Source organism: Theropithecus gelada, chromosome 10, assembly GCF_003255815.1.
Source record: "Theropithecus gelada isolate Dixy chromosome 10, Tgel_1.0, whole genome shotgun sequence".
Taxonomy (NCBI): domain Eukaryota; kingdom Metazoa; phylum Chordata; class Mammalia; order Primates; family Cercopithecidae; genus Theropithecus; species Theropithecus gelada.
Genome location: NC_037678.1, coordinates 17,997,392 through 18,014,406, shown reverse-complemented (window position 1 = coordinate 18,014,406; position 17,015 = coordinate 17,997,392). Strand labels below are relative to the sequence as shown.

The following is a 17,015-nucleotide window of genomic DNA, read 5'->3' as shown; positions in this document are numbered from 1 at the left end:
TGCATTACTTGCGCATAACTAGAAGCTGCTCCAGGCCAGAGCCACTTCCATTTTTACCTCTCTCTCTCCCTTCCCCGTGGACAGCAAAGGGAAGACATATCTCGGGTTGCAAAGTGGGAGGCAAGGGGCTAACATAGCTATGTTCTAATACCGTGGGCTCTCTTCGAGACCAGGAGGCTGCTTCTGGCACCTACTATGTTTCTAGCACCAGGTGCTTGGTGATTTAGGTCACCCCGAACCCTATCTAAGCATGAGGGGCAGGCTGGTACAGGGGAAAGAGCACTGGGAAGGGAGTTAGTCTACTTTTTCCAGTTCTGCAGCTAACTTACTGAGTCAAATCAGTTTGGATTTAACAAAGCTGATTTCTTTCCTGCAGGAATTCCAAAAGCCTTTGACATATATTATATACAATGCATCTCCAAAAAAGAAATACAGACAGTAGTTCCTAAACATATTTGACCATGGGGCCTGTTTTAAAATTGAGTAACCTGCCAACATCTTTCTGTACAGAGTTTGTGAGATGCCAAACTAGAAGTGACTGCCATTGCACTTCAGATCCTACGTCATTCATCTGTTGCTTCTCTCTGGTTCCCAACAGATCCGTAAAAAGGAAACGGCTTTCCTGGTGGGAGGCCAGAGAGACCAAACAGTGGTGTAACAGAATGGGTACAGGATCCTAACCTGACCCTTTCCTTGGGAGGTCCCGGGCCTCTTTCTCCTCTGTGAACTCGTCTTTATTCCTAGAAGAACCTGTGATCTGCTCTCGGCTGTCCAAATAAGAATAATGCTCTGAGGATGAGTGGCATTACCAGGACCCCTCTGTTTCTGTTGTGTTCTCAAAGACCCCACTTGTCATACAGGGTCTCATTTCTTTCTTGGCTTCAGGACCCCACTAGTGGTCAAGTGTGACGGGGGCTTTTGCCTGTCTGGTCTAAGGGCAAGTCTTGAACATGGATGGAACTAGCGTGGGCAGGTGGCGAGTTCCCCTGGCTGGGATTTTCTCTTTTCTTGTTTGCAAAACACTGTTAAAAGATTATTGCCTCCTATATTGCTGAGGTCCGACTACAGTGTCTGCATTTGATGGAGGTAGGGCAAGGCCTAGAGGGGGCCTTTGCCCAAAGGTGAGCAAAACACTAATAAGGATGTGAAAACTAGCCACTCGCAGACATCTCACTTGGTTATCTGGCAGGGAGGCGGGGTATGTGGGTAGGCAGAGGGATGTGACGCCCGTCTCTCAGGCCTGTTTTGAGGAACCTGGAGGCTCTCAAAGGCCCACCTCTCAGTCAGACAATGCTGGAATGTCACGGTAAAGGGAAATGGGAACAAATATAATCAGTTCCTGGGTCAAAGGCATTTAGAAAGTATGTTCTCAGGCCCTCCATTCTGTTCCCATCAGGAACCAAGGCTGAGAAGGAAGATGAGGCAGGAGAGGGACGAGTGTAGCAGAGCACTCTTCCCCTCCCAGCCTGGATGGTGTTAGTCAGAGAACAGGCTGGCAAAAGACTTCCTCAGGTTGCGGATGGTTTCGGCCTTTGCCTCATCTTCACTTGGGGTCCCACGCTGGGAGGTGTCAGATGTGCTGAGGCTGTTAGTCAGGGACTGAGATTTGCTGAAACAGAAAGGCAAGGGGGTTGAGGAAGACAAGGCATAGACTATCAAAGAAATGGGTCTTGGGGGCTTGCCTGTGAGCCAGATGGGCTACCCCAATCATCATAAGGTTATTAAGGTCAGAAACCAGGCATTCCAATGCTTAACATGATGTTAGGTACATTACACACATAATTTGCAAGGTGGTTTGTTCCTCACTTCTTAGGTTCAGGAATAGGGGTTCACAGAGTCAATTAACTTGCTCAGGTCCTCACAGCAAGTAATGGGGGAGCACCCAGAGGTCACATTCTTTCCATTATGCCAGGCTGTTGAGGCAGCAGGCATTGCTGGAGTAGTAGCTTGGCTGCTCTCCTGCCTGTGGGTACAAACCCACTTTGTAAACTGCAATGTGCTGTATCAACATCAGGTTATAGTTATTTCCAGCACTAGTTTAGGTATCAGGAGGCCTGTATTCTAGAACCTTCTCTGCTCTTTGATGTCTGTGGCCTTGGGCAAGGAACTTACCTTCTCAGGGCTTTCTTTATCTCATCTGTAGAGCGAAGGGTTCGTCCTGCTGACCCTCAGGCCTCTTCTGGCTCTGACATTCTGGACTTCAATCCCCATCTCCTCTCCAATGTCTTTATGGCCAATTCTGCCCCCCACCCCCTTTTGGAATTCTCTTAGTGCCAACTTTTTGAATGGCGGGTGCCATTCTGAGTGCTTCCCAAATGCCAGCCTGTAGCAACTGCTTGTTGAGCACTTCCCCCGTGCTAGGGGACAGGGGTGTAAGATGAATATGATTCAGGCCCTGCCTCGGGAGGCTTACAGTCATAGGAGGGGAGGCAACAGACATAGGAAGAGATGATGTAAATGTGTCAAAAGTTTAAGAGCTCTGCATGTGATGCGGTCATCACATTAAAAACGGGACTTTAAAGCAGGGACTGTCTTTTACTCCTTCTTACCCCTCGGAAAGTCTTATCTAGAACAAGGCACAGAGTAGGTATTTGGTGAATACCCGCTGACTTGAATTGAGCCAAATTCTTCAAAGCAGTAAGTCAGGAAATTTACGTGTTTTTAGCTAGAACACTGTAAGGTCAGTGACCAAACCTGGTTTAAGGCCCAGAGCCCTTGTCTGTCCTGTGATTAGCTGGACTGACCTTCTTATGTGGTGACGGGCTGTACACAGATAAGCCTCTATGGTGCCAGCAGCATTGCAAGAAACTCGTTGCAATCCTTATAATAACCCCATGGGGTTATTGTCCCCATTCTGCACGTGAGGAAATTGAAGCACAGCGAGGTTAGGCAACTTATGTGAGGGCGTATCTTTTTTTTTTGTTTTTTGTTTTTTGTTTTTTGAGACGGAGTCTCGCTCTGTCGCCCAGGCTGGAGTGCAGTGGCCGGATCTCAGCTCACTGCAAGCTCCGCCTCCCGGATTCACGCCGCCACTCTCCTTCCTCAGCCTCCCGAGTAGCTGCGACCACAGGCGCCCGCCACCTCGCCCGGCTAGTTTTTTGTATTTTTTAGTAGAGACGGGGTTTCACCGTGTTAGCCAGGATGGTCTCTATCTCCTGACCTTGTGATCCGCCTCTCGGCCTCCCAAAGTGCTGGGACTACAGGCTTGAGCCACCGCGCCCGGCCAGTCGTGTAGTTAAGTGGTAGAACTAGGATTTGAACCCAGACAGTCTGACTCTAGAGTCTGTGCTGTCAGCTACTATTCCATATTGCCAGGAGGGCCATTTGCTAGTGTCTGTCAAACTAAAAATACATTTATCCTTTGATCCAACAATACCGTGTCAGGTTATTTTCTCTAGAGTGAGTCTTGCAACTATGAAAGTATATGTTAAGATTTATTAATTGCAGCATTATTTGTAAGATCAAACCAAGTTTCTATTTGTGGTGGATTAGTTAGATAAATTATAGTACAACTGTACAGTGGAATACTATATGGCCATAAAAAATAAAATTCCAAGGAACTGGGGGTGCTCCAGGATTTATTATTAAACATGAAAAGCAGTGAGCAGAATGGTGTGGAGAGTGAATACTCCTGTGTGTGTAAGAAAATGAGGGCAAGGAGCTGAACATTTTTATTATTTATGCAAATATTTTTTATTTGCATAAGGAAGCACTGAAAGGACACATAGGAACTAACAAAAGTCATTTCTGGGGAACAGGGCAGCAAAGCATTGGATGAGAATCAGGCAGCAATGAGGCTTTTCAACATACATCTTTGATTTATTTATTTACTTATTTTTTGAGATGGAGTCTCACTTTGTTACCCAGGCTGGAGTGCAGTGGCACAATCTCAGCTCACTGCAACCTTCACCTCCCAGGTTCAAGCGATTCTCCTAGCTCAGCCTCCCAAGTAGCTGGGACGACAGGCGTGCACCACCACACCCAGCTAATTTTTGTATTTTCAGTAGAGATGGTGTTTCACCATGTTGGCCAGGCTGGTCTCGAACCCCGGACCTCAGGTGATCCACCCACCTTGGCCTCCCAAAGTGTTGGGATTACAGGCGTGAGCCACCGCACCTGGCCTGATATCTTTTAGATCTTTGAACCATGTGAATATATTACCTATACAAAAAAATAGTTGTTAACATGATCCCTGGACTGGATGTCCTGGGTTTAATCCCAGCTCTTTTAGTTATTAACTGGAACCTTTGGAAAGTTATTTAATCTTTCTTTGCTACTTATCTGTACAATGGGGATAAGAAATAGTTATTAACTCCTAAGCTTGTGAGAACTTAAAAAAACCCAAGTAAGTAAAGTGCTTGGCACATAGTAAGTGGACAATAGCTGTTAGCTGTGAACTGTGATGATCAACATTTGGCCTTGAAGGAAGGTAGAGCTTTCCAAAGAACAGTTACTTGGGACCTCTCTTTAGGACCTCAAACCAAGAGATGGGCCTGAGGGGAAACAGGATGTATATGCGTATTGTGATGGATGGCTTACAAAAATGACTGCAATGATTCCTCTTGTCCCTGTAGCCTGCCCTTTTGAGATGTGACTTCATGGCTCCTCCCACCAAGAGTTTATTTCCTACCTCTTGAATGTCGGTTTGGCCCTGTGACTTGCTTTGACTAAAAGCATGTGATAGAATAACACTTCATAACTCCCAAGGCTAGGCCTCAAGAGGCCTTGCAACTTGCACTCTCTCCCTTTTTAAAAGCAGTTCTACCATGTGAGAGAGCTTGGCTTAGCGTTGGGGAGGATGAGACCCCATGGAGAGAGAGAGGCCCCAGCTGACAGCCAGCACCAGCAACCAGATGTGTGTGTGAGGCCTTCCTGGACCATTCAGCCTCAGTGAAGCTGCCACATGACTGCAGTTGTATGAGTGATCCCAGGAAAGTAGGGTTGCCAGATTTAGCAAATACAAATAGGAAGATAAACGTGCATTTCAGATGAAAAGCTAAGACTTTTCTTTAGTGTAAGTATATTCCATGCAATGTTTGGGGCATACTTACACTCACAATCATCTGTTTTTTATCCGAAATGTAAATCTAACTGGGTATCCTGTGTTTTATCCTGTAACGCTATAGGAGACACCAGCAGAAGAACCTCCCAACTGAGCTATACTCAGAACAGACAGCTGAACCAAAAAATTACGGACAAAGAAAATGATTGTTTTCTTCAGCCACTAAGTTTTGGGGTGGTTTGTTATGCGGCAAAAAATAACTGATATGTGTATACATGGAGGGTCACGGTGGTGTCTAATCTATACTCTCACCTTCTTGGGCCTCCCCAGCAAATTCCATCCTCTAGTCTTGTTTTTACCTATTTGAAGTCTAGGCAAGGCCTCGTTGGGTCTTCCTTTGTCTCCAAGTCCCTAACCCTGAATCAGCCAAGCCCTGCCTACACCCCAGCTCGATCCTATACCTTTTCCAATTCCCAAAGCACTTACTTGAGATGCGGATGGGGTGGTGCTGGCTTCTTGGACTCTTCACTCTGCTGGGAGGTGCTACGGCCCTGCACAGGGGGCCGGGGCTGTGAGGTGAGGGTGGCACCTGGCTTGGAGGCCTGGTTTGGGGAGCTGCCACTGGATGCCCGGGATAGCTGTGGAGAGCCTGGTGACCTTTGCTGCTGTGGAGATCCGGACTGGGGGCTCAGGGGCTGCTGGCCTTGTGGGGAGAGCCTCTGCTGGGAGGGGCTTCCAGATCTCTGGGGCTGAGGAGACTGAGCTTGGCGAGGGCCTCCTAAAGGGCCAGAAAAAAAAAGGTTCAGTTCAATTTTTTTTCTTAGGATAGATATGGCTGTACATAAGTAATGTTGCTTCAAGGAGGTTCATTACAGTGTTTCTTATAACGGTGAAAAATTGAAAGCCATATAAATAGCTAAGCATAAGGAAGTAATTAGGAACATTAAGATACATCTGTATAATGGAATATGCTGTGGTCATCACATAGGATGTGGCTGACTAATATTAAATGACATAGGATACTGTTGATAACATATGCTAAATATTATACTGCTGAACAAAATAGCTTAGAATACAGTACATATGGTTTTATTTTGGCACATATGTAAAAACATATATAAAAAGGACTGGAAGATTGTACACTAAAACCAGTGTGTCTCAGACTTTAATGTGCATATGAATCACTGGGGATCTGGTCAAAATCAAGATTCCGATAGAGTGGGTCTCGGGCTGTGTTATGGACTGAATTGTGTTCGCCCTGTCCCAATTCATATGTTGAAGCCTTAACCCTAACCCTCAATGCAATTCTATTTGGAGATAGGATCTTTAAAGAGGTAATTAAAGTTAAATGAGGTGATAGGGTGGGGCCCTAATCTGATAGGCCTGGTGTCCTTATAAGAGGAGAAAGAAATATCAGAGTGTCATGTACACACGCAGGCACAGAGGAACAGACACAGGAGGATACACAAAGAAGGCTGCCATCTGCAGGCCAAGGAGAGAAGCTGTACCAGAAACCAACCCTGCCAGCACCTTGATCTTGTACCTGCAGCCTCCAGAACTGTGAAAAAATGTCTGTTGTTTAAGGCCCCACAGTCTATGGCATTTTGTTATTAAGGTGGCCTGAGAAAACTAATATAGGCGGGGTCTGCGATTCTGCATTTCTAATGGGTTCCCAGCTTATCCTACTTTGAGTAATGAGACACTAAATAATCATTAAAGTGGTGAGATTATGAAGGATTTTAATTTCCTTTTTTTTTCTTCTCACGGGTATTTTCCACACTGGAGATGTGTTTCTTTGGAAACAATGACAAGAATTAACTCTTACTTTTTGGGTTGCTCTCTCAACTTTTCCAAGAACTTTTAAAAGCAACATATCACTCGATCTAGAGAGGTCAGTAGGGAAGATACCACTCTTCTCACCACATAGAGGTGGAGACTGAGTCTTATTAAGGTTTCCCAATTGGAAGAGGAGCCACAGAAAGCTCAAAGAGAATCTTGGTTTCTCTCTGTCACCGCACAGGGCACACAGGCTTTCACAAGCAAGCCAAGGGGCTTCTAAGCTTGGGGATGTTGTAGCCACTCAGAAATGACTTTGAGTAGAATTCCAAGGCCCCCAACAATCGAGGTGCACTCTCCTCACCCTCAAATTCTGGGTGTCAGGGCTGTTGATGGTGAATTGCACTTTGCCAAAGCCAACTGTCTGCCCACTGATCTCTTCTCCCTGCGACACGCCGCTGCTGGGAGAGTGGGGTTGGGCTGGGGTGATTCTTGCCACGTTTTTTTGAGAACACTATGGGCACGTTAGGAGACTGAAAACTAAAAGGTGCTGGAACCCACCTCTGTGACTCTGTAACAATGGGGCCTCTACTGAGTATCTATTATGTCACCAGCTTTAGGACTGGGCAGTCTCACAACACCTCTGTGGGTGAGGCATTATTCTTCATCCCCTACCCCCAGCCATGGGAGTGCTGTCCCTGGAACTCTAGAGACAGCCACGTGTATAATTATACATTTTCTAGTAGGCACATTTTAAAAAGTAAAAAGAAATAGGTGAACATAATTTTAATAGTGTGTGTGTATGCATATATAGGTATGTATGTATAGATATAATTTTTTATAGAAGAGATGGGGTCTCTGTCACCCAGGCTGGAGTGCAGTGGCATGGTCACACTGCTGCAGTGAACCCCTGGGCCACCCTCCTGTCTCAGTCTCTAGAGTAGCTGGGACTACAGGCCCAACACCACTTTTTCATTATTATTATTATTTTTAGAAATAGGGTGTCGCTATGTTGCCCAGGCTGGTCTTGAACTTCTGGTCTCAAGCAATTCTCCCACCTTGGCCTCCCAAAGTACTGGGATTACAGGTGTGAACCACTGTGCTTTGCCCCATTTTTACAGAGAAACTGAGACCCGGATATATTGTGACTTGCTTGAGATGTCATTACAAATAAGGGGACAAGTCAAGATTCAAACTTAGATCTCTTTGACTCAAACGCCCTGTCTTGTTTCTTTTTCCTTTATGAAAACTACACCACGCAGGCTCCCCTGAGTCCTCATAACATCTTTTTTGCTAATTAAGAAAAGGCGGCTTCCTTCAGCGGAAGCAGCTCTGAGCCAGATGCCAGCGGGGCAAGGACTAGATTTCAGCCAGCCTCCCCTATCAGATGCCATGTCAGCTGAGCACATTTTCAGAGGACATGCCACCTGTGTAACCTCCATGACCTGTGGAGTCTGGTGGCCCTGACTCCACATTGGCACCAGGAGCCTCAGGTCCTGACTTAAGCCTTGCCATTAACTCGCTGTGTGACCGAGGGTAAGTCACTCCCCTTCTCTGGGCTTCCGGGCCCTTGTTTGTAAAATAAGGCCATTGGACTGTACATCAAACATCCCTCCTGATCTGAACATTTTTGTGAGGTTGCGGAACACTAAATTGGATTAAATTGTGGTACCAGTTTAGCATCTGATTGTATTACATGGCTTTGATTCATTACCTCTTTCATGATTGTATATCCCAGTAGATGGGCAGTCACATTTATTTCAAACACCTCTAGGGCCAACTAGGTACGTAACTAAATAAAGCAGGCAAATATATGAAAAGTAATGTGGCTTTCAAAAATTTGCCCACTTGAGACAAAAACATTCCAGAGAACTATTTCTCTAAAGAGGTGCAAGCATACAAAACATAGCAATTACCCCTCACTGTCACTATAGAAATGAGGAGTAGGGCTGGAGGCAAACACAGGAGCCCCTAGGAGCCCTTGCTCTGATCAAGGGAGCCGCTATTAGTAACACCAGTAACGCTGTTAGTAACCGCTGTTAGTAACGCCTGTGTTGCTGTATAGAAACGCAGGCCCATTGTTTCTAGAGCTTCTGTGCTATCAAGAGATGCTGGAAATCTAGATGTTTAAGTAACACCTCCTGATTTTTTTTTTTTTTGAGACGGAGTCTCGCACTATTACCCGGGCTGGAGTGCAGTGGTGCGATCTCGGCTCACTGCAACCTCTGCCTCCCAGGTTTAAGGGATTCTCCTGCCTCAGCCTCCCGAGTAGCTGGGATTATAGGTGCCTGCCACCATGCCCAGCTAATTTTTTGTATTTTTAGTAGAGACAGGGTTTCACCATGTTGGTCAGACTAGTCTTGAACTCCTGACCTTGTGATTCGCCCCCCCACTTCAGCCTCCCAAAGTGCTGGGATTACAGGTGTGAGTCACTGCGCCCAGCTCATCTCCTGATTTTTTTTTTTAATTTATTTATTATTATTATACTTTAAGTTGTAGGGTACATGTGCATAACGTGCAGGTTTGTTACATATGTATACTTGTGCCATGTTGCTGTGCTGCACCCATCAACTCGTCATTTACATCAGGTATAACTCCCAATGCAATCCCTCCCCCCTCCCCCCTCCCCATGATAGGCCCCGGTGTGTGATGTTTCCCCTCCCGAGTCCAAGTGATCCCATTGTTCAGTTCCCACCTACGAGTGAGAACAAGCGGTGTTTGGTTTTCTGTTCTTGTGACAGTTTGCTAAGAATGATGGTTTCCAGCTGCATCCATGTCCCTACAAAGGACACAAACTCATCCTTTTTTATGGCTGCATAGTATTCCATGGTGTATATGTGCCACATTTTCTTAATCCAATCTGTCACTGATGGACATTTGGGTTGATTCCAAGTCTTTGCTATTGTGAATAGTGCTGCAATAAACATAAGTGTGCATGTGTCTTTATAGCAGCATAATTTATAATCCTTTGGGTATATACCCAGTAATGGGATGGCTGGGTCACATGGTACATCTAGTTCTAGATCCTTGAGGAATCGCCATACTGTTTTCCATAATGGTTGAACTGATTTTTAAATGTTGGTTACTTTTGGGTTTTCTAAACCCACCGCAGTTCAAATAAAATATTTGTTTTCTACTTTTATCTTCAGTTTTCCCTGACTTGCCCCCCCTTCCCAGGCTGATATCTTAGAAAATCTGGATACCCGTTCATTAATTCAGTAACTCTTTGTTGAGTCCCTATCATACACCTGGGATTTATCAAGAGACACCGTAGTTACTGGATTCAGTGACCAGAGTGGTAACCATTACCATTGCCCTAGTTATTTCTTTCAGCTTCTTGGCAAAGCAAACAATTTAATATTTTTTATATGAGCACATACATACACAAAATATTGACTTATATATAGAAAGTATTTGCCTAAGCACAGAAATGAAGCTTATTAAAAGAAAATTTCACTTTTACTGAGTTGAAATGAACAGCAAGTTCAAAATAATAATGTGATTTGTTAATTGGGGAACTCAATGAAAGCGTTGTTTTTAATTAGCCTTATTTTTTTTAATCTGAGCGTTAATTCACTGGGCATTTTCTTTAATTACCTTAATTGGTTTTAAATTGATTGTTTTTCAACTCACTAAAAGTGTGTTTAGCCTCATTTCCCTTAAAATAATATCTCTTTATCAAGCATGTTTTACTCTGGGCCAGAGAGGAAATCAGAATACAGTAGCTCTCTGTTTTAAAATGGCTCTGTTCAAATGTGCTTTTAAAAAGTAGGTCCCAGGGCAGAGGGGAAAGGAGGGTGTGGGGCAGAGGCACAGCCAGAAGCCTGGTAGAGAGAGGAATATGTAGTTTTGGAACACTTATTACTACAGAATTATTGCTGGGTAAGGGGGCACTGCGTTAGTTATAAGGATTGTTAATAATAACCAAGAAAAGCAATATAGATAAGACACACATTATTAATAGTAAGCATTATGTCATAGTTATTAATAGTAAATTATTAGTAGTAAGAACTAACACCTTCTAAGCACTATCTCTGTGTCTGATACTTTGCTAATTGCTTCACCTGCATTTACATGGAAGCTGTTATTTCCTCCTCTACACTGAGGAAACTGAGGCCCTGAGAAGTAATGTGACTTGCCTAACGCTGCAAGGACAGTGAGACATGGAACTGGATTCAAACACACTAGATCTGCCTGAAGGAGAATACTAACGTGTATTTATACAGGTATACCTTGTTTTATTGTGGTCCATTTTATTTCAATTTGCAGATACTGTGTTTTTTCTAAATTGGAGGGTTGTGGCGACCTTGCATTGAGCAAGTCTGTCAATGCCATCCTTCCAACAGCATGTACTCGCCTGGTGTCTCTGCATCACATTTGGCAATTGTCACAAATTTCAAACTTTTACATTATTATTATATCTGTTATGGTGATCTGTAATCAGTGATCTTTGATACTACGATTGTATTCGTAATTGTTTTGGGGTGCCATGAACCACACCCATATAAGACAGTGAACTGGTTGGGCGTGGTGGCTCGTGCCTGTAATCCCAGCTGTTTGGGAGGCCAAGGCAGGTGGATCATGAGGTCAGGAGATCGAGACCATCCTGGCCAAGATGGTGAAACCCCGTCTCTACTAAAAATACAAAAAAATTAGCTGGGTGTGGTGGTGCACACCTGTAGTCCCAGCTACCTGGGAGGCTAAGGCAGGAGAATCTCTTGAGCCCAGGAGGCAGAGGTTGCAGTGAGCCGAGGTTGCACAATTGTACTCCAGCCTGGGCAAAAGAGCGAGACTCCATCTCAAAAAAAAGAAAGAAAAAAAAAGACAGTGAACTTACTTGATAAATGTGTATGTTCTGGCTGCCCCATTTACCAGCCGTTTCTTGTCTCTCTTCCTGTCCTTGGGCCTCCCTTTCCCCTAAACACAACAATATTGAATTTTGACCAATGAATAACCCAAAAATGGCCTCTAAATATTCAAGTGAAAGGGAAAGTCACTCATCTCTTACTTTGAAATAAAAAACTAGAAATGATTAAGCTTAGTGAAGAGGGCATGTTGAAAGCCAAGACAAGCTGAAAACTAGGCCTCTTGCACCAAAAAGTTAGCTAAGTTGTGAATGTGAAGGAAACATTCTTGAAGGAAATTAAAAGTGCCACTGCAGTGAACACATAAATGATAAGAAATCAAAACAGCCTCATTGCTGGTATGGAAAAATTTGAGTGGTCTGGAAAGAAGATCAAACCAGACACAACACTGCCTTCAGCCAAAGTCTAATTCAGAGCAAGGCCCTAACAACTTTCGGTCCTATGAAGGCTGAGAGAGGTGAGAAAGCTAAAGAAGAAAAGTTGGAAGCTAGCAGAGGTTGGTTGGCCAGGTCTAAGGAAAGAAGCTGACTCCATAACAAAAACTGCAAGGTGAAGCTGCGAGAGCCGATGAAGAAGCTGTAGCAAGTTATCAAGAAGCTCTAGCTTAGATCATTGATGAAGGTGGCTGTGCTAAACAGATTTTCAGTGCAGATGGAACAGCCTTCTATTGGAAGAAGATACTATTTAGGGCTTTCATAGCTAAAGAGGAGAAGTCAATGTCTGGCTTCAAAGCTGCAAAGGATAGGCTGACTCTCTTGTTCGGGCTAGTGCAGCCAGTGACTTAAAGTGGAAGCCAGTGCTCATTAACCGTTCTGGAAATCCTAGGGCCCTTAAGAAGGATGCTAAATCTACTCTGCCTGTGCTCTGTAGATGGAAAAACAAAGCCTGGATAACAGCATAGTATTTACAATATGGTTTACTGAATATTTTAAGCCTACTGTTGAGACCTACTGTGCAGAAAAAAGATCCTTTTCAAAATATTACTGCTCATTGATAACGCATCTGTCCACACAACAGTTCTGATGGAGAAGTACAAGATAATTTTGTTTTCATGTATTTTAATACAACATCCATTCTGCAATTCATGGCTCAAGGAGTAATTTAGAATTTGAGGTCTTATTACTTAAAAAATACATTTCGGCTGGACGCAGTGGCTCATACTTGTATGCCTGTAATCCCAGCACTTTGGGAGGCCAAGGTGGGTGGATCACGAGGTCAGGTGTTCAAGACCAGCCTGGCCAACACGGTGAAACTCCATCTCTACCAAAAATACAAAAATTAGCTGGGCAAGGTGGCGCGTGCCTGTAATCCCAGCTACTTGAGAGGCTGAGGCAGGCGAACTGTTCGAACCAGGACCTGGGAGGTGGAGCTTGCAGTGAGCTGAGATTGCACCACTGAACTCCAGCTTGGGCTACAGAGTGAGACTCTGTCTCAAAAAACAAAACAAAACAAAACAAAAACAAGATTTCATAAAGCTATAATGGCCATAGACAGTGATTCCTCTGATGGATCTTGACAAAGGAAATTGAAAACCTTCTGGAAAGGATTTACCTTTCTAGATGCCATTAATAATATTTGGGATTCTTGGGGGAGATCAAAATAGCAACATCAACAGGAGTTTGGAAGTTGATTCCCATCCTTATGGATAACTTTGAGGGGTTCAAGACTTCAGTGGAGGAAGTAAGTGAAGATGTGGTGGACATAGCAAGATAACTAAAATGAGAAGTGAAGCCTGAAGACGTGACCGAATCACTGCAGCCTCATGATAAAACTTGAATGGATGAGGAGCTGCTTCTTATGGATAAGCAAATAAAGTGATTTCTTGAGATGTAATCTATTCCTGGTAAAGATGCTATGACGATTGTTGAAAAGACAACAAAGGATTTAGAATATGACATAAACTTAGTTGATAAAGCAGCAGCAGGTTTTGAGAGGACTGACTCCAAGTTTGAAAGAAGTTCTATTATGGGTAAAGTGCTATCAAACAGCATCACGTACTGAAGAGAAATCTTGTGTGAAAGGGCAAGTCAATTCATGCAGCTAACTTCACTGTTGCCTTATTTTACAAAATTGCCTCAGTTACCCCTTGCTTCAACAACCTGTACCCTGATCAGTAAGCAGCCATCAGTATTGAGGCAAGACTCCATCAGAAAAACGTTACTATTCACCTAGGGCTCAGACGATTGTTAGTAATAAAGTGTTTTATAATTAAGCTATGTACTTTGTTTTTTTCCAGAGATAATGCTATTGTACACTTAAGAGACTACAGTATAGTGTAAACATAGCTTTTATATGCACTAAAAAATGTGTGTGACTCACTTTATTGTGATACTTACTTTATACTGGGGTGGTCTTGAACTGAACCTGCAATATCTCTGAGGTATGTCTGTACACAGTTGTGTACAATTATACAATTTCTCTTTTCTTAAAAATACCTTCTGCTTTTCCAGAAAGAGAAACACAGATGAAAAAAATGAATGGGGCATTTTATCTAAGACCTGTGGAAGAGAAAGCCATTCGGTGGCCAAGGTTGACTTTTTTTCAGGAAGTAATGAATCTGTTGCTTTTAATCATAGTGACTGGGAAGGTCACAACATGACAGTAATACTTTCTTTCTGATATATATATATCTTCCTTTCTGATATATATTTCTTTCTTTCTGATATATATATATATATATATATATATATATTTTTTTTTTTTTTTTTGAGATGGACTCTCCCTGTATCACCCAGGCTGAAGTGCAGTGGTGCAATCTCGGCTCACTGCAACCTCCACTTCCTGGGTTCAAGCGATTCTCCTGCCTCAGCCTCCTGAGTAGCTGGGATTACAGGTGCACACCACCACACCCGGCTATTTTTTTTTATTTTTTTTTATTTTTAGTAGAGAAGGGGGTTTCACCATATTGGCCAGGCTGGTCTCGAACTCCTAACCTCGTGATTCACCCACCTCGGCCTCCCAAAGTGCTGTGATATAGGCATGAGCCACCGCGCCCAGCCTCTGATATGTTTTTAAGAAGATCCTTAAAAGACTGCAGCGAAACTGCCTGCTTTGGTTTCTTGGTGCACAGGTGCTCTGAAGCTCCTGCTGGTGCCTGAGTGAGTGTGTTCAGGAGGTTTTGATTGCAAGAGAGGATATGGGGCGGATTTGTCTCCAGACCCGCATGCAAGAATACCAGAGCAGCTGACATTCTTTGAGAAAGTTAGCTATTGCCATGATTGCCATGATTGCTTTTCATCTTTTCATCAATAGTTTGTCCATTCTCTAATAAGTGGTGGAAGGCAGTAATGCTGCAATATATTCGAGGAAGAATTTCAATGGCCAAGGTTTTATAGATGATGTTCCATTTTTCTTTCTTTCTCTAGCTGGTTGACTCACAAATCTATCATCAGGCACCACACATTGCTATGAATAAACGCTTTCTAGAAGGTCTGAAAGGCCAGACTTGTAAATCTACTATTTTCTACCTCCTTGGGCAAAGCCTCAACATTTACCTCGCTGTAAAAAGGCTCATGCCTGTAATCCCAGCACTTTGGGAGGCCAAGGTGGGCAGATCACCTGAGGTCAGGAATTTGAGACCAGTCTGGCCAACATGGTGAAGCACGATCTCTACTAATAATACAAAAATTAGCCAGGCGTGGTGGTGTGCACCTGTAATCCCAACTACTTAGGAGGCTGAGGCAGGAGAATCACTTGAACCTGGGAGGTGGAGGTTGCAGTGAGCCGAGATCACGCCACTGCACTCCAGCCTGGGCAACAGGGCAAGACTCTGTCTCAAAAGGAAAAAAAAAAAAAAAAGGAAATACTGACGTTTATTTTCCCAGCGATGGCTGGGAAAATAGGTGGGACATTCCCTGGCACAGTGCTTGGTGCATATTAGGTTCTTAATAAATTAACCGTCTATTTCCCTTCTCCTTTCTAGACTTTTTAAAGAGGTTGACCAACCCCATAGTCTGATTCATTCTGTGGATAAAGTATTCAGATGCATTTTCCCGGAGCCCCTTGTGGGAATCACGTGTGGATCCTCAGTGCATTTCAGCACCCTCACTGCATGCTTTCTCACAGTGGCGCGTCCGGGGTCGTACCTTGCGGAGGTGGGCGTGGCTGGGGCTGTCCTAGCTGAGGCCCCAGCTGGGCTTGCCCTGGGGATTTCGCTGATTTAATCTGTGGCGCCTAGAGCAGAAGAGAAAAGAAGCCTGTTGGTATCACCACAGCCCTTTACTTCCTGGGTGAGAGGGCAACATTTATGAAGATCTTTTTATCATTGAGAAGAGACTCGTACACATAAAGTGTACAGTTCTGGAGTGTACCGTGTAGTGAAGTTCTGTATGTGTACACATCGGTGTAACCGCTGTCCAGATCAAAACACAGGCCATTTCCCACGATGAAGCCTGCCTCATACCCCTTCCCAGACAGCAGTCCCCCAGTATAGTAACTATGATTCTGATGTCTGTTATCATAGATTACTTTCCATGGGGAAATCTGGGGTGGGAGGTGGAAGTTTGGGGACTTGCTTTTACATAAAGCTGAGGAGCTGGCAAATTCTTTGGACAGCAGTCTGGTCATCCATGGTGGGAACTGTGGAGGGGAGGAGCGACGTGAGAGCTCATCGAGGTTGGGGGAAATGGGAGACACAATAGCGTCCATTGACCGGTTCCCTGGGAGCACACAGAGGGCTTGTGTGTCCATATGCTGTCGCACACGCACGCACACACATCCTGCTCAGGCCCAGCACCGAGGGCACAGAAGGGACAGCAGTCAATCATCTCTCCCCACAGTGCCCAAAGGCCAATTGAGACAAGATTGTTCTCCCCAGGATGGTGAAGAAGGGAGGGAGCCCCCGAAAGCCTCCTAAATTCACCCACTGGGGCAGGCTGTGGACGCTCTCCCTGATGTCTGGCCTTCACCCACACCCCCATTCCTTCTCCCCAAGGTGGTTTCTTCCTGGGGGTATCTCCTTTGGATCCAGGGGCTCCCCATTTCCAGACAGCCTGGCATTTCTCATGGCTATAAAGTCTCCTTTGATCATGAGGGTCTTACCCAGGGTCTCAGGGGCGAGGGCGCTGTGCCTCCTGGCATCAGGAGCTGGCTCATTTTGGAGACAACAAGGTCGGCCATCAGCTGTTTGTCCTCTTCCACATGCTCTCCAATCAGCGGCATTGAGCTGTCCATTACCTGTGGGGAGGACGGGAGAGCTGAGGGACCCCCATGCCAGGAGAGACTGGCCGTTGGGCATCACACCCCAGAAGTGGGGACTCAGGGCTCAGGACAGAAGTGACCACCAGATGGCGATGTCCTCCATGCAAACCACCTCCAGCTGGGACTGGCCGGCAGCGACACCAGCTCGCTTCGGTTCAGTCTCAACCACTCCC

General features: G+C 44.8%; 1 protein-coding gene across 2 annotated transcripts in view; it reads right to left on the bottom strand.

The window, feature by feature from the left end:
• Nucleotides 1-1,338: 1,338 nt before the first annotated feature.
• The window catches only part of SYN3 (synapsin III), a 548,825-nt gene continuing 533,148 nt past the window's right edge, over nucleotides 1,339-17,015 (bottom strand). For both annotated transcript variants that reach the window (XM_025398719.1, XM_025398718.1), the window contains exons 11-14: nucleotides 16,684-16,818; nucleotides 15,729-15,816; nucleotides 5,489-5,780; nucleotides 1,339-1,609 (exon numbers count right to left, since the gene is read on the bottom strand). In XM_025398719.1, coding sequence (XP_025254504.1) covers nucleotides 1,477-1,609; nucleotides 5,489-5,780; nucleotides 15,729-15,816; nucleotides 16,684-16,818 — 648 coding nt within the window. In that variant the 3' untranslated portion in view covers nucleotides 1,339-1,476. The remainder of the gene's footprint in view (nucleotides 1,610-5,488; nucleotides 5,781-15,728; nucleotides 15,817-16,683; nucleotides 16,819-17,015) is intronic.